General features: G+C 46.0%; 2 protein-coding genes across 2 annotated transcripts; both read left to right on the forward strand.

Annotated features, from left to right (window-relative positions):
• The first annotated feature begins 560 nt into the window (after positions 1 to 560).
• LOC100823505 (probable potassium transporter 17) lies at positions 561 to 5,710 on the forward strand. The gene is made up of 8 exons (XM_010239924.3): positions 561 to 775; positions 2,410 to 2,632; positions 3,183 to 3,422; positions 3,509 to 3,559; positions 3,653 to 3,913; positions 4,003 to 4,055; positions 4,153 to 4,522; positions 4,610 to 5,710. Exons 1-8 carry the CDS (start codon positions 683 to 685, stop codon positions 5,458 to 5,460), a joined length of 2,142 nt encoding a protein of 713 aa, XP_010238226.1. The 5' UTR covers positions 561 to 682; the 3' UTR covers positions 5,461 to 5,710.
• Positions 5,711 to 13,085: 7,375 nt separating this feature from the next.
• Positions 13,086 to 15,484, forward strand: LOC100823808. The gene is made up of 5 exons (XM_010239925.3): positions 13,086 to 13,490; positions 13,591 to 13,700; positions 13,845 to 13,980; positions 14,542 to 14,790; positions 14,935 to 15,484. Exons 1-5 carry the CDS (start codon positions 13,271 to 13,273, stop codon positions 15,249 to 15,251), a joined length of 1,032 nt encoding a protein of 343 aa, XP_010238227.1. The 5' UTR covers positions 13,086 to 13,270; the 3' UTR covers positions 15,252 to 15,484.
• The last annotated feature ends 7,354 nt before the right edge of the window (positions 15,485 to 22,838 follow it).

Raw genomic sequence — 22,838 nt, forward strand, 5'->3', positions numbered from 1 at the left:
GGACACAGAAAACTTTACAACGAAGGTACTAAAACGATGCCAGATGTTGATCCGTTGTTCCCCTCACCTCCTGATGGCCGGCCAATAAGATATCGGACGCGACGGGAACTGACGAAGATGGAAACGGGATTTTCTCCAGGTTTTTCCGTCTCGTCTCACGGGAGAGGAGATTCTTCTGCTCTGCTGTGCCTGTGCTGCACTCCCCTGCGCGCCAGCTGACGGGCCGGCGATGGGCCACTGGATGTGCAGTATGCAAGGATGGGTGATGGGCTTATGGGCTTATGGCTCTGCGATTTTATTAGATCGGCTGACAACCAATCTGCGGACTCGTAAATCCATATCCAAGTCTAAGTTAAGACGTATTAGGCTTTCCTACCAGATGATCGGCCCAATTGAGCCGCTTGTGCGGGAGCGTACAGAAGAGGCCGCCTCTCACAACGAGGCTAGCCCGTTCGCGCACTCATTGTTGGAGTTTGAGACCGGCCCAGTGCGGGCGGCCACAATAGACTGTGTGGTCGCCGACGTATGCACGGCGCGACTCCCTTCCCCAGTCGTTGGTCGCGGTCGCCGCGCGGCGTAGCAACAGTTCCCCAGTTTCCCGTTTCCCTCGTCCTCACAGATTATAAAGCACCTCTCGCTCGCCTCGACAGCTTCGGCAAACGCTTCCCCTTTCGGCTTGCCCATGCCAACGGGGCCCCACATGGATCTCGAGGCGGGGCCTCGCGGCGGCGGCCCGGCGACCACCCCACCACCACCGGCCGGCAGAGAGACCGACGTGAGTAAGCAGGAGAAACTACCCGCCCTTTGTTCATTTTACTCGCTTTTGGTGTTTTTTTTTTGGTCGAGTTCTCTGCATCAATTGGTGGTTTGGGCGAGCTGTCGCCCCGTGTTGTGTTCGTATGCGCGGCAAACTTTGCGATCGAAAGGTTTGATTTAAGATTTGTAGGTTTAAGCCGTTAGGCGTTAGCATTTAGTGGATTTTGCTGTACCTTTTGGATGGCGACTGCACGAGAGAAGAATATGCATATTACCGCATCTGCATGCGTATAGTAGCGAAGCCTGTTTGGGGGTTAATTTATGGCCAAAGTGGTGGGGACTTGTTCGTCTACTGAAATTTTCTGAATGCTTTTTTTTATTGCGAAAATTTCTCAATGGAATTTGGTGGGGGCTTGTCTCAGTTATCAAAAGGAACAAAAAATTGATGGGGATTTGCACTTGTAGTCGCAGATTGTGTTGGATTATTGACAGCTCCGGCCGTGCATGCCGAATTGCCAATGTCATGTACTCCCTCTGATCCTAAATTCTTAACTCAAATTTGTTCAAATATGGATGTATCTATTCTTAAAAAGCGTCTAGATACATGTAATATTTTGATAACAATTTAGGATCGGAGTGAGTAGAATTGGCTCAATCACTCGACCGCGGCGACCGCTGCGCAAATCACTGTGCCAGCACGTGCCTATTTCCAAATTCTGTGATGATCTGTGCCGATGACAACCACGTCAAATCATGTTGTCGCCTTGCAATGAGCAGCTTAGATTTCTCTTCTGTTTTGTACATTTTCCGTGTGCCGTTGGACAGTGGGATTTGTGATAGCGGAATAGTCTAAGGCATGTAACACCACGCAAGTTGTTTCTCTTGACCTACTGGGCCATAGAACCAGGGAATCTTTTCATTTCATGCTACGTTTATTCTGGATGGTGCTATAGATTTTTCAGTCATGTCCATCCTATATACTATCCCTGAGTTTTAGGAGTCCATATCTTTCAGTTGAAGATTTGAGCAGAGGTTGTAAGCATCTCTGTGTGAAAAAAATTACTACCGCTATTCCTTCAGTATGAAACATGCATGGTAGCTAGGTGGATTCCTGGGTCGTTACTTGTAAGCAACTAAGGATATCAGTTTGCATTGAGAGACACAACAACCAACAAGATTCCCTCCTTTATTTCATTTGCAATATATGTGGTCATTTTCCATCATTTTTTGACGGGACACATCCATCATTTTTTTTCTGAATCTTTAATTTCTTAAGCTATCCGTCCCTTTAAGAACAAGAGAAAATTCAGTGTTATTGAGGATGGTTTTGCTGATGATGTCACAATGGATTACATTTCCGTCATTTCGGGCTTCATTTTTCATATCACGGAAGTCTCTGAAACTGCCACACCAAAAGTTCATGTTCACATTTGTCATAAGCTCCACATGGTCAACTTGTTTGGAATGGGACCAATGACATTCTCAGCACAATTTATTTCAAGCATTAAAAATGGACGTATTTTGGACTTTGCTTGACTCCATTGACGTGATATGCAGCTCTATATGATCTGTTTGTACATGTCTCTTCTTTATGTTCCAAGAACAAAACTGAATTTCATCTGTCTGGTTCATTCTTCCGTTAACTGTGAGCAGGTTGGCAATGTCCGCAAAAATCTGTTCCTTGCGTACAAGACTCTTGGTGTTGTTTTTGGTGGCCTTGTTACTTCTCCCCTCTACGTTTATCCCTCAATGAACTTGTCATCTCCCACAGAAGCGGACTACCTTGGAATATACAGCATAATGTTCTGGACTCTTACTTTAATTGGCGTCGTCAAGTATGTATGCATAGCTCTCAGTGCTGATGATCATGGTGAAGGTAACTAACCCCTTGCTATTTCCACCTTTCCTTTTCTTTGAGCGGTTATTGCTGCCTTTCTGGATGATTGTTAAAATTTACAATAGCTTGGATGACATTATTTTAAGTACTAGAATTAAAAGATAAGTAGAGTAACTAGAAGTTAGTAATCATGTGACAGAACAAAAAGCTTGTATCCCTATGGAGATGGAGGGCAAGGACTCTAGATCCTCCTGGACCTAGGTTCAGCCCAAGCTTTCCAAAAAATTTATGTTGATGAGATATTCAAGTATTTGTGGCGTTTGCATATATGTTCAGATTGATTTATTTCCTAACCTGTATAGTATTATTCCCATCACTATCCAACCTATGAGTTATGCAGTGTAGATGCTATGATCTTTTAATATTTGTATAGCCTCATTGAAAGGGAAATATTTAAATGAACTGTAAGCCTGGAAGAGGTGGAACTTACTGCTTTCTTGGAATATAAGCTTTAATTTCTGGATATAGATCAAATGTTTTGCTTTATAATGTTATCTGCATGGAATGTTGCTTAGTCTACTTTTTGCAGGTGGTACATTTGCTATGTATTCTTTGTTGTGTAGGCATGCCGATATAGGCATCCTTCCTTCCAAGAGAGTGTATTCAGAAGATCCACTGCTTCATGATCAGTCAACGGTAGCTAGAAAGCCTAGTAAGCTGGGGAAGTTCTTTGAGCGAAGCATAACTGCAAGAAGGGTATTGTTATTCATGGCAATTCTGGGGATGTGCATGCTCATTGGAGATGGAATACTAACTCCTGCTATTTCAGGTTTGTTTATTTGTAGATGACATATATAAAATTTAATCATTTTTGTGATCAAATAGTTAGTTAACATTTTCTTTGTCTCTGTTCAGTGCTATCAGCAATTGATGGACTAAGAGGACCATTTCCTTCTGTTAGTAAACGTAAGCGGCTAAATAGATGTTGTAGCTAATGAGTTATGAAAGAACCTTCTGATGACACTTTTCAATGACATTGATACTGTTTGAATCTTCCAGCTGTTGTGGATGTGCTGTCTGCAGCCATTCTTATTGGCTTATTCTTGCTGCAAAAGTATGGGACTTCAAAAGTGAGCTTTCTGTTTTCTCCAATCATGGCAGCATGGACTTTCACCACTCCAATCATTGGAATATACAGCATTTTCCATTACTATCCTGGCATCTTCAAAGCCATTTCGCCACATTATATTGTTCATTTCTTCCTAAGAAATAAAAGGCAAGGGTGGCAATTGCTTGGTGGGACTGTTCTATGTATCACTGGTACATCACATTTACATGCCCAGGTTGTCAGGTTTGTTCATTTTTCCTGACTCTGATCATTCGGCCTAATGTGTGATCTTTTGCTACAGGCGCAGAAGCTATGTTTGCAGATCTCGGCCATTTCAGCAAAAAGGCAATTCAGGTTATTATCATTAAGAAATACCAGCATGATCATTTCCTGACTTCCTGTGAATTGTTTTCTATGGTATAGCTAGTTATGGTTCATTATTATTTTTCAGATAGCATTTCTATCCAGCATATATCCTTCTCTGGTCCTCACATATGCCGGGCAAACAGCATACCTTATAAACAATCTCAATGACTTCAGTGATGGATTTTACAAATTTGTCCCTCGCCCCGTGTACTGGCCGATGTTTGTCATTGCGACACTAGCAGCAATAGTTGCAAGCCAATCCTTAATATCCGCAACGTTTTCTGTCATCAAACAATCAGTTGTCCTGGACTACTTTCCGCGTGTTAAAGTGGTGCACACATCGCAACAAAAGGAAGGGGAGGTTTACTCTCCAGAAATTAATTACATTCTGATGGTATTGTGTGTTGGTGTTATCCTAGGCTTTGGTGGTGGGAAGGAGATAGGGAATGCTTTTGGTAAGGAAATTCTGCAAAACTAATGTTCCAGTTGTTAATATACAGCTACTTTGTACCTGAAGACTCGATGCATAATTCTTACCACAGGTGTTGTTGTCATCATGGTCATGCTCATAACTACAATCATGCTCACTCTTGTGATGATCATCATATGGAGAACACCGCATGCTCTTGTTGGGCTTTACTTCGTTCCGTTTGTGATCATGGAAGGGTCCTATGTCAGTGCCGTTTTCACCAAGATCCCTGAAGGAGGCTGGCTTCCTTTTGCAGTTTCCATGATCCTTGCATTGATCATGTTCGTCTGGTACTATGGTAGGCAAAGGAAAACAGAGTATGAAATGGCGAACAAGGTAACCCTGGAGCGCCTTAGTGAACTCTTGGAAATGCCTGAGGTTCAGAGAGTCCCGGGATTGTGCTTCTTCTACAGCAACATACAGGACGGGCTAACTCCTATTCTTAGCCATTACATCAAGAACATGAGCTCACTGCATACAGTGACAATCTTTGTCACTCTAAGGTACCTGTTGGTTTCCAAAGTAGATCAACAGGAAAGGATCCGGATCAAGAGGCTCGGCCCCAATGGGGTGTACCAGTGCACCGTTCAGTATGGCTACGCTGACAATCTCAGCCTCCAGGGTGGCGACGACCTTGTGGCGCAGGTCACAAGATGCCTGCAACGGCACATCAAAACGAGCACCGACCGACAGTCGCCTGCTTCCATTGAGGAAGAGATCGCTCAAGTTGAGGCAGCGAGGTCGGCTGGGGTGGTGCATGTCCGGGGCAAGATGAGGTTCTATGTGGGCAGCGACGCTGGCTGTTTCGACAAGGTCATGCTCCGGTTCTACGAGTTCTTGCATGGCATCTGCAGGTCAGCCCTGCCGGCTCTCGGGATGCCTCTGCAGCAGCGAGTTGAGATAGGCATGTTGTACAAGGTTTGACGCCCTATTAATCAATTGGGTTGTGTGTTGTCGTTTGTTTGAGTCGTTGTTGATGTTCATCGATGAAAAAACATGTGTTCAGGCGTTCAGCCGATACGATACGTCGATACATACAGGGAACTTGTAACTGAAATGCCGGAAGCCCGGATGGGAGAAAACTTGACAAAAATGCTGGGACTGCGGGCAGTATCCTGTTGGCTAAGTTTACATGTTCATGCATTCGTGATATGCAACAAGCTATCGTACGAAACCTTGTTTCCTAAGGAGTATGTTAGTAAAGCGGGTTGCGAAAGGTAGGCGGTCACGAGGACAAATAATTTGCATCCGATTGTCTCAGTCTCTCTATGGGACAAATAATTTGCATCCCATTGTCTCTCTATGGACCTTAGCAAAGAGTCCTAGATTGTCCCTTTGGCGTTTGTAGTAACAGAATTTCAAAAATAGAAACAATTAGTAGTAACAGGTGGTGGTTCTGGCATCAGGTCTTACTCCCTCCAAGTGTCTCGGAGTTAGTAACTAAGTATGAGACACTTATTATGAATCCGATGGAGTATTTGTTTGGATTTATGCTTCATCTAGTGGAATTATTCAGACGACCATCTCTTCTGAGGACGATAGATGGTGAAATAAAAAACGTCTTGGTCGATTGATGTAAAAGACAAATTGTTACAGTAGCGACACTAAAGCTTAGATGGCGTGATTGGTGGAAAACAAGGCTCCAAAAGCGACGGGTAAAAGCGAGAAAGTAGGAGATACTGTCTGCAATTTGCGCATCCTTTCCCTTGTTGCAAACATAGCACTCGCTGTAGCCCTTTTTCAGAAGAAGAAATCAGAAAACAGGCTGCTGTAGCAGTTCACTGATTAGCTGCCGGTAGATGGTCGATGCAGGTGTTAGCAGACTGATCGCATGGGTACCGTGGTCCATTTTTCCTAACCGAGGACGTTTACAGTGTAGTGCAGTTCCAGAACGTTTCAGGTCAAGACAACTGCAGTCCAGACATGGAGCCTGCCAGCCACAAATAAATTGCACTCCCGGGTACTCCAGCCTCCAGCCTTTTCCGTCTAAGAGGAAAAACTAAGAATCGACTGCTAATTTAATTGCACATCTAACATCTTTTCTGAGAGATTCCTTGTTTTTTCTAGTTGCTCTGTTTGAGAAAAAGAAATTAAATCGACTGCAGATTGCTAGTATAACATCTTTTATGAGAGATTTTTTTCTTCTTTTTTCTGGCTGCTCTATTCGAGGGGAAAGAAAACTAACAATGGACTGCTAATTGCTCATGTAACAGCTTTTATGAGAGATTTCATTTTTGTAGCCATGTATGCATGGTCCAATCCAAGGCCGCATCCACCATTCCACCTACTTGAATTATGATAGAGAATCTCTGCTTCTCCGTTGAACCGATGACTTTGGGGGCAGTAGGTAAACTTGCTTTTGGTTGCTGTTCTAGGCGCCCAAATTTTGCAGCGACCCGTCCTTGGTTTTATTACGTGGAGCCCTTTTCCTTGGATTTGTCTCACCTTGTCACATGTATGGGCAGCAATAATTTAGCCCACTTCTAAAAAAAGCAACAGTAGCAAGTAGGCAATTAACCTCCGTTTCCATTGAAAATCAAAACCCTTAGCTTTCACACCAAGGGTAACTTTGGGCCCTTCAGAAAAAGGAGGAGCTTCTGTGGGGCAAGCAGAAGAATGGAACTGCTGGAATCAAATTTATGCACCAGTTTGAATGGGAATGCATGAGCAGGAACTTTTGTGTTACATGTCACTTCAATGGGATGTTAATTTTTTTTAAAACCAAGCAGACTTTAATTTGCATAAATAAATCCATAGATATTAAATTTTAAGCTACTCACTTGTATAAATAATATTCATTTTATGAGCAAAAGTTGTTAAAAAACATACGACTTTATCCGAAGTGCTCGTTCTTTGTTCCCAGTTCTAGTAAGAGTTGTTTTTTTCTCGGCGTTCCTACGAACTTCCTGAATTACAAAATAAACCCATACACCTTGGCGTTTTTTTTCCAATTCATTAATATTCTTTTCTGTTTCAAATTTAGAGTTGTGTAAAGTGTGTGGAAGAAGCAATAATATTGTTCTTCAATCATTTTCATGATTGTATCTTTTTCTCGCGAAGGATTAAATGGTATATGTTTTACCTTCCTGAAGAATGCATGCACAGAGTCAGAGGGAACTGCAAGCATCAAGAATAGTTCATTAAATATTTCTTGGTGACATTGACAAATGACAAAATAGGAAAAAACAGCAAAAAAGGGCATTGAAAAGATATAAGGACAAGTATGTATGAAAAGCTAGAGATGGTAAAAGGATATCTATATGTTTTGATATCGATAGAGTAAGTCATAATGTTGGGTCATGGCCTTTAAAGATGTGTTATGCTACTAAACACCAATCAATTAAATGTTTTGTGGAGGTGGGTCAAATATCACAATTATGTCATGTGTTCTTCAAGAGCAAGGTAACCAGTCAATTAAATGTTTTGTGGAGGTGGGTTAAATATCGCAATTAGTTTTTTCTATGCTACACGACCAGCTCATCCACTCAATTCTGAATATTACAGTAAAATTTAGTGGATACGTGTGGCGGTGTGGTTATATGTTTTGCACTCGATGTTTATAAAAAGGGCTAATTCACCTTTTGTTTTACCCCTTAAATGTGCGGAGTGTCAACACTTATATGATTTAAGGAAATTCGTTTTTTTAACACTACCGCGTTTACAAAAGGATCACCTGCTTGACAAGGATGATCCCACATGGCAGGCCCGTGGATGAATGCCACGAAAGCCAATGTCATCAAGATACTAAAGAAAAATTAGTTCACTTCAATATTAGAAAGTCATATCTTACTCACTTTTAAAACTGAGTTAAAATTAAAAATTATATTTCAACTCGAACTTGTACTCTATATTTGTAACATGCCAAAATTTTAAAACCCTTCATAATGCATTGCATTCCATGAGCATCATGTCACCTTGCATTTCACCACATTTAAAACCATGAAAATTAACTCAGAAAATCCAATAACCAAGTTTCTTTTATTTGAATCTTGCATTTACTTCTCTTTTGCCAAATGGATTTTTGACCTATTAGGGTGATGTTAATAAAGGTGGTTTAATGCATGTTTATGCTACCCCATATTTGGTATTTGATTTTGGATTTTAAACACTACAAATTTTATTACTTATAAAGCCCTAAAGGCAAGTTTATAGGCAAACGTATTTTTATATATTTTATTTTGAGAGAATTCTTGTCCCAAAAGTTGAATCAAATGAAAATATGATTTTACAAATTTTGTTGCATTTTATTTGACTCAATTTGGAGCTTTGAATCAAAAGTTTAGTTCAAAACCAGAAAAAAAGAAAAAGGAAAAAAAAAGGGAACCGGACCGACCCTTACTGGGCCGGCCCACCTACCGAATCGCGCGCGCAGCCCATCTCCACGCGCTCAGAGCCACCGTCGCTGATAGGCGGGCCCCACCTGTCAACTTCGTCTTCGTGTCCAACTGCCGGCCGATTTCCACCTCGAGCATGACTCCACCCCGCGTCCTCCTCGCCCACGACCCCCATCTTCTCAACCGAGCGCGTCGGTATAAAGCTCCTCACCCCCGCAGTCTTTCCCCTCTCTCGCTCGACCGTTTCCACGCCGCCAGGCTGCCCAATTGCTCGCCGGAGAACCTTCGGTCGCCGCCGTGTTTCTTGGTCGCCGCCAATTAACCGGTGAGCCCTAGCCGCCATCTTCTGGTTTTTCTTTCTCCTCTCTTCTTTGCGCACGCTGTGACGCGCTTCTTTTTTCTTCTTGTGCACTGTAACGCTCGGACCGCCGACGACTGAGAGCTCGCCGTCGCCGCCGTCTTCTCTTCGTCCTAGCGTCGCCACCGTCGCCCTCGAGGAAAACCGCCGCCACCATCGTCTTCGCCTCGCGGAACTGCTTCTTCCCCAAGTTTCTCCGAGCCCCAGAACCCGCCAGAACCCCTCGCCACCGTTCTCCCGAGCCGCCGCCGACCTCGCCGAAACCCTAGCTCGCCGGAGGTAAGGCCGAAGCCTCTCATCCGTCCGATCTAAATCAACGGCCACGATTAAATTTCTCTTTAAACCGAACCGGTACACAAATCCGACCGTAGGATCTCACATAAGTTAGATCCGACGGCCCGTGTTTTATTTTACTCCTGAACCGGTACCGGCCAATCACGGCTTGCCACGTGTCACCTGTTTAATTAAATGTTTATTTCCCCGGCCGAATTAAAATGGAAAGCTTGCAGAAACACCCCTGGATATTCAAATGATCATAACTTTTAAACCTTTTGGCCAAAATTTATGTTCTGCACCTTTCTGGAATCCTCATGGCATGTAGATTCTTTTGGAACTGTTCAAATTTGCATTTGAATAACTTTAACAGAACCAAATTACAGAATGTTTAACTATGGTTTGTAATTCATATGAAATGTTTAAAGTGCTTTCCCTGTCCAGTAGGATCAGAGGGAGAATTATTTTTGTAAAATAATCTTGCGATACCAAACTATTTTGTCCATACCTTCTAAAATACTCATTAAACTATTATTAAATCTTGTTTTGGTTATTGCACAAGTAGTACCTTCTTAATATGTTATAATCTGTCCAATCCTTTGAAAAAATTCTTTAAAACAGAAACTAAATTTGTGAATACTAAAACGAAGCTAGGAATGCATCATGGTAAACTTTGCATCATGGCATATTCTTTGTATTGAATTGCTTGTTTATGTGTATTTGTGCTTGTTTATTTTAGATTGTTTGGAGTGTGAACCTTGTTGTTGCGAAGAGTGCGAGAACCACCACAGCTTTGAACAAGGCAAGTCACTTTGATCATTTCCCTAATATTTTTACTATACACTAGATGTTTTATTAGTTGCATTAGGAATATTATTTGTATCTCTATCCTAGCTATGAATCCCAGGTAATGTAGTTTTATCCGTGCCATCACCTTACTACCAAATTGCCATCGTCTGTAGATGAGTGCTATGCTATGGTAGTATTGTGGGATAAATTACTACATCATGATAATATTGTGGTTATGGTGAAAAGTTGTGTTTTACTTAGTGTATGGCAAAACAACTTAATTTTTAATGAACCATCCTGGGTGGGCGGTTTTGAGATTTTGGATGTTGTGCGACATCAGGTCCATGTCTGTGGGTCCATTTCTATGAGTCGTCTCGCCATGTCTATGGGAGTGCCTGCGTCGCAAATTGTGGAATGCCACCTGGGGTAACTAGAGACTGGACTAGTTTCCTGTTTAGTAGCTTCCAGTACAACCACATGGTAATATGGGCTCTACCAAGATTGAGTAAGCTGTTTGAACCTGGGCCCGAGGTGACCGTGATGATGTAGCCGTGTAGGTGGGAGCGGGTCCCTCGGTATGGGTCTGGGGGATTACTTCTGAAAGTCTTGTAATCGATGCCATTGCTACTCCACCCTGAGGACAGCAAGGGATTAACACGTCGATTTCTTGTGGTTAAAGTGTACAACCTCTCGAGAGTGTCAAACTAAGTACTTAGCCGAGTCTCCGGTCATGGACGATTATGAGCAGCTAGATTAGGGAGCTGTAAGGAAAGTCCCACTCACTCTAATTTCCTAAAATTAAAATGAATAGTTTGAACTTGGGTTTAGGAGCATTGATGTGTCTACTCAATGCCCATAGTTTAATAGGAGCATTGGTGTGTCTACCCAATGTCCATTAGTGATAAAACTATTTGGTTACAATGATAGGACTAAACAATTAAACTTTTACGCAACTAGCCTGAACTCCACCTTGCCATAAATATGCATGTACTTGTTAGGTGCTGTTATATCAAATTGTGATCTTTCCAATACATTTAATGTATTGATCCTAGTGGCTCATTGTTTAATGATACAGGAAGTTCTGACGAAGAGTAAGGGTACGTTTTGGTCTTTGGGTTGCGAGCCTACATTCCAACACGCTACCACTGTGGTGTTGATGTGGCTCTTGCATCTTCGTTTTCCGCTATTGAACTTTTCGTTTTAATTCCAGCTAACCATGTGGTTATGCGAGTTTGTAAGTACTCTTAAATTTTGGATATTGTGTTGTAATATTTGAGACACTTGTTCTATGATATTACATCTTGAAACTGTGTGTGCTAGTGAGTCGATACAGGGACTAGCACTTAAGCACAGAGATCGAACCATTTTATGGGTGCGGTCGCTTCAATATTATATATCACCAAAAAATAGGAACAAGAATCACTCTGGGTTGAAGTTATAATGGGTGACTGGTGATTTAATATTTAAATTGTTTGTATAATTACTTCATTTGTTCCTAACATAAGAAATCATGCCGTCAAGTTTGACCATGTTTATAAAAAAACATACTAAGAACGACAATACTAAATGAGTATATTATGAAAATATATATAATGGGGGGTTTAATAAAACTAATTTGGAGTTCTTGATACATTTTTCTATAATTGTTCGAATTTGAAGAAGTTTAACTTAGGACAAATCTATGACTTCTTATATTGGAGGTATTTTTTTTCCGGTGAGTTGGGGTCACCACATGGGCCTGACATGTGGGGTCACCTATTAGGTTGGGAAGTTTCAGTGATAGGGTACACGGAGAAATTAATAAAGCACATATAAGAATGGGGAAATAAAATACTAATATTTCTAAGTCGGATAATGGTTGACATTCTGGTCTGACTAGGCATAAAATATGAACTTCACAACATATCACTAGTATGTCTTCGCTATCCATGGGAAGTTTTACCCGAACTGAATAAACAAGATCGCGAAAGTGTGAGCACATTTTATGATGAGATGGCTACGGAGAGAAAACCGTTACAATCGTTTTGGGGCGCAAGTATTCCGGGCTCGTGTATCCTTACATCACCAAGTGACAGGGGTAGCTGACCAAAAGATAGACCCCAATTGTAACCCTCTGACCAATGACATCAGTAAAGTAGCAGCTATCCGCATAGCTTTGACCTCCTTGTAACAGACGCAAATTCATCAACTACGAAACGCAGCAGGCTTCCAATGAGCGACCACTCACAATAAACTCGTATATATTCGTAGACTTTGAGCCAAAAACACTTTGAGGAAAATGACCCGGGCACGTGACAGATAAAGGTGTTTAAAGCTCCTCGACTAAACAAAGCAGCGCTCAAGGCCCCAATTCTGAACTCGCCGACAGGTTTCGAACCAGCGCAACCTGCGGGGCGATTCCCAGGAACAAACCGATCGTATCAGCACGAAAAACAAAAGCAGGTGAGGCTCAAAAGAGAGAGAGAAGAAAAATACAAGAGGAGAAGGCTGAACCGCTGAAGAAACAAGCGCAAAGAAGAGTGAGATCGGGCTACTAGGCAGGAAGGATCGGCCAAAGCGATGTGCAGAACAAGAACACAACGAATCACGAGAAAAGCCCCCCCGCAGCCCCAACCACCCCTATCTTTTGCTTTCGTTGCTTCGCTTGGACTTTGTACTTGTATGGATGAATCCCCTGCCCCTCTCCCTCTCTTATCTTAACTGACTTTGGCCGCGACTGACTCACTGACCCCAGCAAGGTCGCCCCCCCAAACAAGTGACGCAACTGGTAGTATATACAAGTTGTTTACGGGTAGCGGTGGACTTGGCCGCGCCGCTGCACCTGCGCGCTTTTGCTTTCTTTCGAAGGGGACACTTGGAAAAAGCTGTCCTATTTAAGCCACGCCTCGCCCGCCGCTCGATCTCTGCCTTCTCTAGCCGAATTCATACACATCCACCGAAAACTCACAGTCTCACACTCACACTCACAGAGGTGACAGCCATGGAGACAGCCCAAGAAAGAGAGCTGCTGCAGCTGCAGCTGCTGGGGTGGCCTTTCCACGCGGTGCAGGCTAGCTTGGACGCTAGCACTGGCTACACCTACAGCGGCAGTAGCATCAGCAGCGGAGGCGGCGACAGCTTCTTCCTCGGATGGGAGCCGCCGTTCGGCTGCTTCGGGGTTGTCGCCTCCGACGCCCACCTCCATGACCTCTTCCCCCTCTGTACGTGTGAGATTGGTAGCATACACACATTGCACGTTGGTGCTCTGTTTTCTCTTCAGCTCCGTCCGGGAGGTGAATTCCTCGTTTGTTTGACTTGCAGGCTTGGAGTCGCTGCCGATGTCGCCGGCGTTGTCGATGGCGGCGGCGGCGGCTCTCCCGACGGAGCCCCAAGGCGCAGTGACGATGCCCGGGGAGCTGGACGAACTCCTGGTACTACATCCTTATGTTTTGCTTCTTCCGAATTAACTGCGGCGTGACGGCGTCGGGTTCTTTTCTTCCGCAAGTTCTCCGGTGAACCGGGGTCGTGTTAAAACTTGCTGAAAACAGTCGCTTTCTCTTGTGTTTCCGCTGCAGAATTTCTGGGACGGCGATGCGAGCGAGAAGCAGCCGGCCGCAATCAATTCCAGCTGCGTGCCGCAGCTGCACCTACACGAGAAGGGCAACAACAGCAGCAGCGCTGCCATAGCCACTGCCAGCTCTTTTCTCCTGTGTAAGAAGTTCGAATCCGAACTGACTAATTCCCCTTCGTTTCGTTCGATCAGGTCCGTTGTTCAGCTTTAGCTAGGCCTGTTTTTCTAGGTCCGTCCTTGGCCCTGCCCGCATCATCACCAAGGAGGCAAGGACAAAACACAAAGTCATAGAGGTCGCATTTAATTATGAAGCTTGTCAATGCCACGCGAGTGCGTGGGTGGGGCCCGCTAACAAAAGATTAGCAGCACCCAATTGTTATGACCTGATGACGACCCTATGATTAGCACGATCGGAGTAGGATTATACTACTACTCCAGTAAACAGAAGGATTGCACTATGAGTAATACTATTATTGGAGACTTGAGAGCCGGGACAGGCGCTTCTTTTCAAGTAAAGACACGTCCGGGTTTTACATGCTTAGATGGTAGCGCTAGTGCTTGCTGCCCTGATTCTAATCTTGTGCAGTACTACTCCTGCTGCTCCTGTCAAGGTCGCACCTTTTACGTGATTAGCTCATTATTTTAAATTTTATCAGTACGTGAACAATTAATTAAATCGATTGATTTCAACACTGCTGCAGACGGCGATGATGATCCTTTGAGCTCGATTTTCTCCAAGGGCCCCGTCTTTACACCGGAGGAAGAAGCCGTGTTCCAGGCCCCAGCGCCGGCGGCGGAGCCCCTCGCCAGCTCCTCCTCCTCCTCCAGCTGCCACGCGGGCCCACGTGCCAGCGACGCCCAGCAGCCGCAGGACGCCGCCGCGCCGAGTGGCCCGCGGGCCCCCCGCTGCTCCACCTCTGCCTCCTCGTTGAAGCGCGCGACACCGGAAGGTGCTTTGCCATCGATCGACAGACTTCGACACGACACGCACGCACACGCTTCACAGTCACATCCACTCAACAACAATCCCCAGATGATTGGTCACACGATTACATACTAACTTTGATTTGGCGTTGTTTGTTGTGTACTATCAGAGTCGACGGAGGCGGAGTGCAGCCAGAGCAGCAGCGTCGTGAAGCGGCAGAAGAAGGCGGCGCCGGGACGGGTGGTATGCCCGTTCGCGGTGCTGAAGCCGGACGGGCTGGACGGCGGCGCGACGCTGGCGGACATCAACGCGCGCATCCTCATGCGGCCGGCGCGCCCCGTGCGGCACCCCGTGGGCGAGTACGCGTGCGCGCCCCGGGTCCTCGCGCGCGACGCGCCGGGCATCTCGGGCAAGGCCGTCGCGGGCTTCACCAGGCTGCACACCCCCGGCCGCGGCACCATCACCATCATGAGGACGCGAGGCTGATGCAAATTAAACCTAGCTTAACTAGCTTGCATTGCACCGATGATGATGAATGTTGAATTGTAGATTAGCCCCGCTCAGTAATGGAGGGATAGCTAGATGCTCGCTAGCTAGTTACTACTAGTCGGTAGTAAATGACTCTACTACTACCTGTGCCAAGTTCCAATGCCATGTAATTATATGATCGATTACATAAGGAATGAATAAAATTCTTCCTTTTTGTTCCGGATTTAGTATTTTTGATCTTCAGCTTGGGGAGGCTCTGAATTCTGGTGGACAGCTTTTCCTCGGATCGTCGGTTGCCGGCCGTAGCAGAGCCGCGGACAAAGCCGGCTGGTGCCTCATGCTCCTGTGCTCCTAATAGGCAAACAGGTGGTGTTACGGCTGCTTACAATCACAAAAAGCTGAAAGCAACTAGCTTTCCTTTTGTCCGTGGGCCTGCTGCTTCGTTCGAGTAGCCGCCGCCATGGCTGCCTCATGCAATGCATGGCTCCCGCAGAGAAGAAGAAGAAATTCGACTTCACTTGAACATGTTCATAGCACATTAATTACTACGTGCTAGATCAAACATAAGGAACTTTGTTGCAACGCACACCCTCGAGTCTTTCGCTGTGCTTCTTATTTTCGTTTTATAAACACTGTTCGGCAAAGAGAATACACGAAAGGACAAAGACGGTAGAGCAGGACAGAAAAAAGAAAATCACCAAAGTAAGGCGAGGAGGGTAAAAAGATTAAAAATAAAAATATAAAGAAAGATGAGAGGAGAAAGGAAAGCATTTTATTTGAGGAAATAAAAGGCACGGGGAAGCACCTAAAGCAAAGTGTGCAACGGCTTCATCATTGTGGTCACGCAAAAGCAGAGCAAAGCATGGCCGCTGGGCACTGTAGAGCATACGGCAAAAACACAACGCTAAAACAGAGCCGGTCTTAAAAAAAGAGGGAGAAATTTCGCCGTTCCGTCATTCAAATGAATCGAGTGGCTGCCTGTCTGGTAAGAAAAAAAGATCAGGCTTGCGCCGTGCACAAGAATCCAGGAGTGATGATGCATGCGCCAAGTCAACAGAGCAGTAGAAGATAAGTAAAATCGGTAGGATGCATGTCTGTTTGTTCGTGGGATTTGTAGGGTACAGATGGATCTTGGCAAAATTAGGACGTCAGGTGTGATGATTATCGTCGTGGCTCATGATCAGGGCTGTGGTCAAAGCGGCTTCCGTGGCTGCCAGATTCATGACATGCATCAATCAAACGGCGTGGGGAGGCTATCTTGTTAGCAAGCATGTGTGGGGCAAGTGTTACCGAAGTTAGGTCCAGCATGCACCAACTTGAATTAAAAGCTGCAGACAAGGTAAGCAGTAGGATGGAAGCAGCCGATCGTCGAAAAAAATATATGAAGGTTTAGTTTTTAAGATATGAAATTTATACCACCAAAGCTGAAAAAATACATGAAGGTTTAGTTTTAAGATATGAAGGTAAGTATGAGCCGGTTTAGTTGGGAAAAAAATGAAGGTTTAGTTTGAAGATATGAAAAGAAATATTTTTTTCAGGTTTAGGTTATATCTCCGTCACCTGATTTTTAAGGCAGTCGGCGTATGAGAATTGTTGGATTTGTATCTAGACACCATTCCACTCTCTTTTTCTCGTCGTTTGTTCTAAATCTTAAAGCACAAACCATATCCAATGACTAAAAAATCGAATTAGAAATAAGCGACTTAGATATAGCAAAATTGTAATTATATATCTTCTTCGGTATTAAAGTATACTGAGAGTAAATTTCAAATGCCAAATATCTACGTGCTAGAGCAAGTTGCTCCAGATCCAGACGTTCAATGCTGACAAAGAAGAGAGCCGACATGCACAACTCTTTCCAGTTGACCTACCAACAAGCGATTGTTCATTTGATGGGCCAATATATATCCAACTAGCTAGATTGTTACGACATCTCTTTTTTTCTCGAGAAAACGCAAAAGCTTTGCGTCTCGATGCATTGATAGAAATAAGTTTATGTACAAGACCATAGAGGGCCACACCCGAATTACAACGCGACGCGCCTAACTAGAGACATCCGGTAGCAACGCGCCGAGGCTAGCAGCGCCCGCAGTTGCCCAGCACCTAGCATCAGCCTTGAGCTGGTCAAAGGGGGAGGCGAAGTTGGGGGTTGCATTGTCGAAGACAGCGGCGTTGCGGTGCTTCCAAATAGACCATGCCGTTAGCATGATCAGGGACGTTGTACCCTTTCGCGTGGTAGGAGGGGACGAGCGGATGGACTCCTGCCACCAAGTCGCAAAAGGAACGCCAGCGGTCGGCGGGACGCAGGTGGAGCGGATCCACGAGAGCATGCCAAAGGACGTGGGAGAACGGGCAATCCACAAGAAGGTGGTTCATGGTCTCCAAGGTCTGGTCGCAAAGCAAGCAGCGTGGCGCATGGGACAAGCCATGACGTGCCCGTCTCTCAGCGGTCCAGCAACGATCCAATTCAGCTTCCAGGAATCAGAGATAATCCCACCCTGAAAGAGGGCCCGATAGCAGGATTTGGAAGAGTACTGGCCGTTCGTGGCCCAGCTCCAGGAGAGGGCATCGGGCAAGTCCGATAAGAAAACGGTGCGGGCCCAACGCTAGACCTGGATGTACTGCCAAAGAGCCAGCGGCCCAAGGGCCCCCTGGATATCGTGGATCCAACGTCGATCCGTAAGGGCCTCACAGACCATGCGGGTTTTCCGAATGCGCCTCGGGACAAGGAGGTGGAGGTTCGGAGCCAGCTCAGAAAGAGCCCTTCCATCCACCCAACGGTCTTCCCAGAATAGGGCCGTGGCCCCATTACCGACCACCATCTTGGTGGAGGCGAAGAAGATGCTCCGCTCCGCGGGAGAGAACTGGAGGTCCAAACCACGCCAAGGTCGAAGGAGATCAGTCTTCATACGCCAGAGCCAGCGAGTGCGCAGACTGACAACCAGCCTGGCGAGGTCAGGGATACCAAGTCCACCATACCACAGCGGCGCAGCAACACTTCACCCAGCTGACATGGCAGTTCCCAGCCCTGGCCTCATCCCGACCCGACCAGAGGAAACTCCGCATGATCTTCTCAACCCTCTTCTGCACCTTACGGTAAAGACCCAACACAGTCAGCTGGTGTAGAGGCATGGCAGACAAGGCTGACTTGATCAAGATCAGGCGTCCTGCCCCTGTCATCATACCCGCCTTCCAAGACGGGAGGCGGTCCGCAATCTTATCAACCAAGCAGTCGAAGGCCTTAGGAGACAGCTTTCGCAGTGCCAACGGAATCCCGAGATAACGGACCGAGAAGGGGGCAAGCTGGCAGCCCATCGTGGTTGCCGCCTCCACAGCCTCCTCATCAGAACAACCAATCGGAGATAGGGAGCATTTGGTAAAGTTGATGCGCAGCCCCGAAGCATGCCCAAACAGGTCAAGGATGCGGCGGACCGCCATCAACTCCAAGCGATCTAGGTGGCAAAACAAGATCACATCATCGGCATAAAGAGAGACGCCAGTAGACAACTGGCGAGTTGCGAGAGGTCGGAGGATTCCCAGCTCAAAGGCCTTGGAGAGGAGCCTGTTGAGCGTGTCTATCACCAACACGAACAACATGGGTGACAACGGGTCCCCCTGTCGCAAGCCCGTCTGGTGCCAAATCGGCGGACCCGGCTCCCCATTCAGCAGGATGCGGGTGCTCGCAGTGGACAAGAGGATAGCGATCTACTCGCGGAATCTAGCCCCAAACCCCGCATGCCGCAACACTGCAACAAGGAGGGCCCAAGAGACAGAATCCAAGGCTTGGGCAATGTCCAACTTAAGCATGAGCCGGGGCTCCCGAAGCCGATTGAGGAACCGGGCCGTCTGCTAGACCAACATGAAGTTGTCATGGATGCACCGAGTCTTGATGAAGGCACATTGGTTGTCCCACACCAGAGTGCCCAAGCTCGGGGCCAACCTACCGGGCAAAACCTTAGCAACCAACTTGGCGAAGAAATGTATCAGGCTAATAGGCCGATACTCCTTCAATGTTGCGGCGTCCGGTTTCTTAGGAATAAGCACCAGTAAAGCCTGGTTCAAACCTTGGAAACGGCGCCCACACAACGAATGAAGTTTGCCGAAGGCAGCCAATACATCAGATTTCACCGTAGCCCAGCATGTCTGGAAAAACTCAGCAGTAAAGCCGTCAGGCCTTGGCGCCTTGCCAGACGGCATGTGCCTAACCACCTCCCACACCTCCTTCTCCGTGAAGGGGGCGTCCAGGTCAGACAGGTCGGCTCGCCTGGAATCTAAGAAGTCCAGATCCAGAGAGAATTGACGATCCTCCGACTCCCCCAACAGGGAGGAGAAATGGTCAAACGCCTCCTTAGCCATACCTGTGTGATCGGAAATGACCGTGCCCTCAACCGACAGGCCATGAATCAGATTCCGCTGCCGCCGAAAGGAAGCGTGCTGGTGGAAGAAAGCAGTGTTAGTATCTCCCTCACGCGGCTAGGTGATCTTGGCCCGTTGGCGAGCAATAGTGCGCTCGAGCGAGGCAAGACCCAAGTAGGCCAGCTTCAACTTAGAGCGCAGTGCACGTTCCAGTGCCGAGAGCAGCCTCGTCTCCACGGCGACATCCAGGTGGAAAATGATCTCCCGCGTCACCAACAGTTGGCGTTTAACGCAACCAACCTGTTTGTAACGCCTTGCGGACAGTTTTAGGCGAGCAACCAGCCGTCGAAAAGGATCCGTCTCTGCAATGTGGGAAGCCCATGCGTTAGTCACCACCTCAGAGAAACCCTCGAGTCTAACCCAAAATTTCTCAAATTGGAAGCGCCTGTGGCCGCAAGGACGTGGCGAGCAATTCAAGTGAAGAGGGCAGTGGTCGGTAACCACCGTCGAGAGGCATCGCTTCGAGCAGTTAGGGTGAAAATCCTCCCAATCAACCGTGCAGAAGACCCGGTCAAGCCGCACAAGGATGGGAGCCTCCTGCTCATTAGACCACGTATAGCGGCGACCGTGCAGGTAGATCTCCTTCAGCTCACAATCATTTAGAAAGCGACGGAATCGTCCCATCATGGTACGATTCATATTTCCATTGCTTTTGTCCTCAGCTCACAATCATTTACGACATGCGTTAATTCCCTCTAGCGAAACGATTTAAAGGACTCGTGACATGGCGTTGAACAAACTTCTTTCCCTTCACGAGAAATCATTCGGTCCATAGGTTTGGTGGGCGCGCGAAATCTCACGAGTAGCTACTGCCACACCAACAAATTGGTCTCTCTGCTTTAACTTGTTGCAAAGAAACGTGCTTTGAATCAATGCGAATTGATCAACTCTGACAAAAATGCATGCCCAGTTTTAAGCTGTTGCTACAAGGGGCTGCCGATATTACTAAGATTTTAGCTAGGCAGTAGAACCGACATCCATGCTTAATTAATCCGTACACATCATAATTTGCTAGCTCTTAAAGATCTGGTTTCTGAAAGATGGACGACGACATACTGGCATGCATGCATTGGCACGTAGTACAGGCAGACCAGGGAAAAAGTCGAGTTGAATTGGGTGCATGCACGTTGCTGACAACCTTAGTAGCGTCAACGGGCTGATAACCCTTGCACCGAAATTTAAACGGGGGCATGCAGCTTGAAGAAATGCGGGGAGTACAATTATCGCAAATCAGTCAGAGATCAGCCACTGGCTCCCGGTTCCCTCTAGCACTGTTACACATACAAGTCAAACCTCAATACTTTTTTTTCTTTTCGATTTACTTCGATGGCTACTTTTTTTTTTTGAAAAAGAGGGACCCCCCTTCTGTTTCCATTTTTTATTTAAAAAAAATCGATGGCTACAGCAATTTGAAACGGTAGGTAGAGGTGTGTGTGGGTCGGTTATCTGACCCCGTACGTGCAAAGCTTTACCAGGGAGGGCAAGCAGACAAGGAATAGAGAACAGAGAAAGCGGTGGCACGAGGAGACACGGCCAGGCATTGCGAGCCGATCGAGAACCAGCAGTGTACCGTGTACGCATCTGCGGGTGTACGTACGTAGTACGTGTATCTGCGGGAGTTGCAGCACAACAGATCTGTGTCGATCGAAAGAGACGGACGTGATATGCAGGCAGAACCGCAGAAGACCCTAGCGGCCCACAAATTAGCAGCTGGCGACTTTATACACAGGTCTCGGGGGAGACGACACTCGGACATGGATCGGTTCGGTCGGTATGGTTTCAATGCTATGCACGCCGGCGTGCCTGTCTGGCCGTACAGGTTGACGCGTAGTAGGGGATTGGAAAACTGTGTTCAATCATTTATACGAGGCAAAGCTTTTGCATGCGTGCCCCCGGTTTCAAAACTACTCCATTTGCTTGCTTATATTTACTTCTCGTGACAACATTTAGGTGGCGGCCTACCGAGGTTGGTGGTAGCAAAGCAATCTTTCTTGCCGCAGCTGCTCCAGTTTATGTATGCCAGCCTTGCGTGTCCCCCTGACTCCTGACCCTGAGACGAGACGAGGAAATGAACTGCGGGTCAAACGATCGATGTCAAAAGCTGAGAGGCGGCGGAGATGCTAGCATGGACAGAGATATCAATTGGCGTCCTTCATCGGTGCTTAGGGAGCAGAAGTGTACTTATATTTGCAGCGTTATTAGGGAGCAGGACAACATGCCTGCAAAGCAAAAAAAAAAACTAACAAAATGTGGTGTGGTGTATTTACCGCTCTCTGTCTTAAGGGGGGCGTCAGGTGGTGGCGCTCTAGCTAGTGCAGAGTTCACCGGGAACGGAATCTGGCAGACAGTAGTGAAAAATCATAATTGAGAAAATGCGGTGGAAATCAGTAGTGCATCAGAAACCGGTAATAAAGTGCAGTAGAAATCATTGTAAATTTGGGTAGAGAAAAAGTAGAGTGGAAAACTGCAGCTGAGAAAGTGCAGCAAAAACCAGCAGAAACTATTGAAAAAGTGCAGTGAAAACTAGTTACAAAATTGCAATTAAAATAGTCAGTAGAAGCCAATGAATAAGTGTAGTACAGAAGGGAAAAAAATGTTGCAATTGAGAAAATTTATGGTAGAACTTAGTGCAAAAAGTGTACTACTAACAACAGTAAAAACTAGTGTAAGATATTAAATTTTAAGACAAGAAAATACCAAACATATAGTATATTAGATGTTCTAACAAGAAAGTTACCATAAACAGAAAGTGTTTACATAAATTTTTTAGGCAGACGAACTTCCTATTAGTATTCCTCTTATGAAATGAATAAAATACACCGCTAATCCACGAACTCAACAAAAAATGAACACTTTAGTCCACGAACTCGAAAAACGCACACTTAAATCTCTAAATTGGAACTATTGTGTCACTTTAGTCCAAACACAGTTCATCGAGGCTTAAGCCACGTGGCCGTCACGTCAGTTTCGGCAAAGACCGCGGGCTGCTACTCGACTTTCTTAGGATTTTCTTTTGCAAAATCACCATGACCGAGCGCCCGCAAGGGGCAAGGCGGACACGCCCAAACGGGGATCCTGGGGCACAAAGAACCACGTTGTTGCATCCGCCGCCTCGTCTAAGGTTGCTATCAAGCCCAGAATACTCAATTTTGAAGAGAGGACGCCGCT

This window comes from Brachypodium distachyon, chromosome 4 (genome assembly GCF_000005505.3).
Source record: "Brachypodium distachyon strain Bd21 chromosome 4, Brachypodium_distachyon_v3.0, whole genome shotgun sequence".
In the NCBI taxonomy this organism is placed as follows: Eukaryota; Viridiplantae; Streptophyta; class Magnoliopsida; order Poales; family Poaceae; genus Brachypodium; species Brachypodium distachyon.

Bases quoted from the DNA above. Each gene is read 5' to 3' on its own strand.
- LOC100823808 (XM_010239925.3), top strand. From the start codon at position 13,271: ATGGAGACAGCCCAAGAAAGAGAGCTGCTGCAGCTGCAGCTGCTGGGG. The intron at 13,491-13,590 runs GTACGTGTGAGA...TTTGACTTGCAG, and splicing joins CCATGACCTCTTCCCCCTCT to GCTTGGAGTCGCTGCCGATG. The intron at 13,981-14,541 runs GTAAGAAGTTCG...ACACTGCTGCAG, and splicing joins TGCCAGCTCTTTTCTCCTGT to ACGGCGATGATGATCCTTTG.
- LOC100823505 (XM_010239924.3), top strand. From the start codon at position 683: ATGCCAACGGGGCCCCACATGGATCTCGAGGCGGGGCCTCGCGGCGGC. The intron at 776-2,409 runs GTGAGTAAGCAG...AACTGTGAGCAG, and splicing joins CGGCCGGCAGAGAGACCGAC to GTTGGCAATGTCCGCAAAAA. The intron at 3,423-3,508 runs GTTTGTTTATTT...GTCTCTGTTCAG, and splicing joins ACTAACTCCTGCTATTTCAG to TGCTATCAGCAATTGATGGA.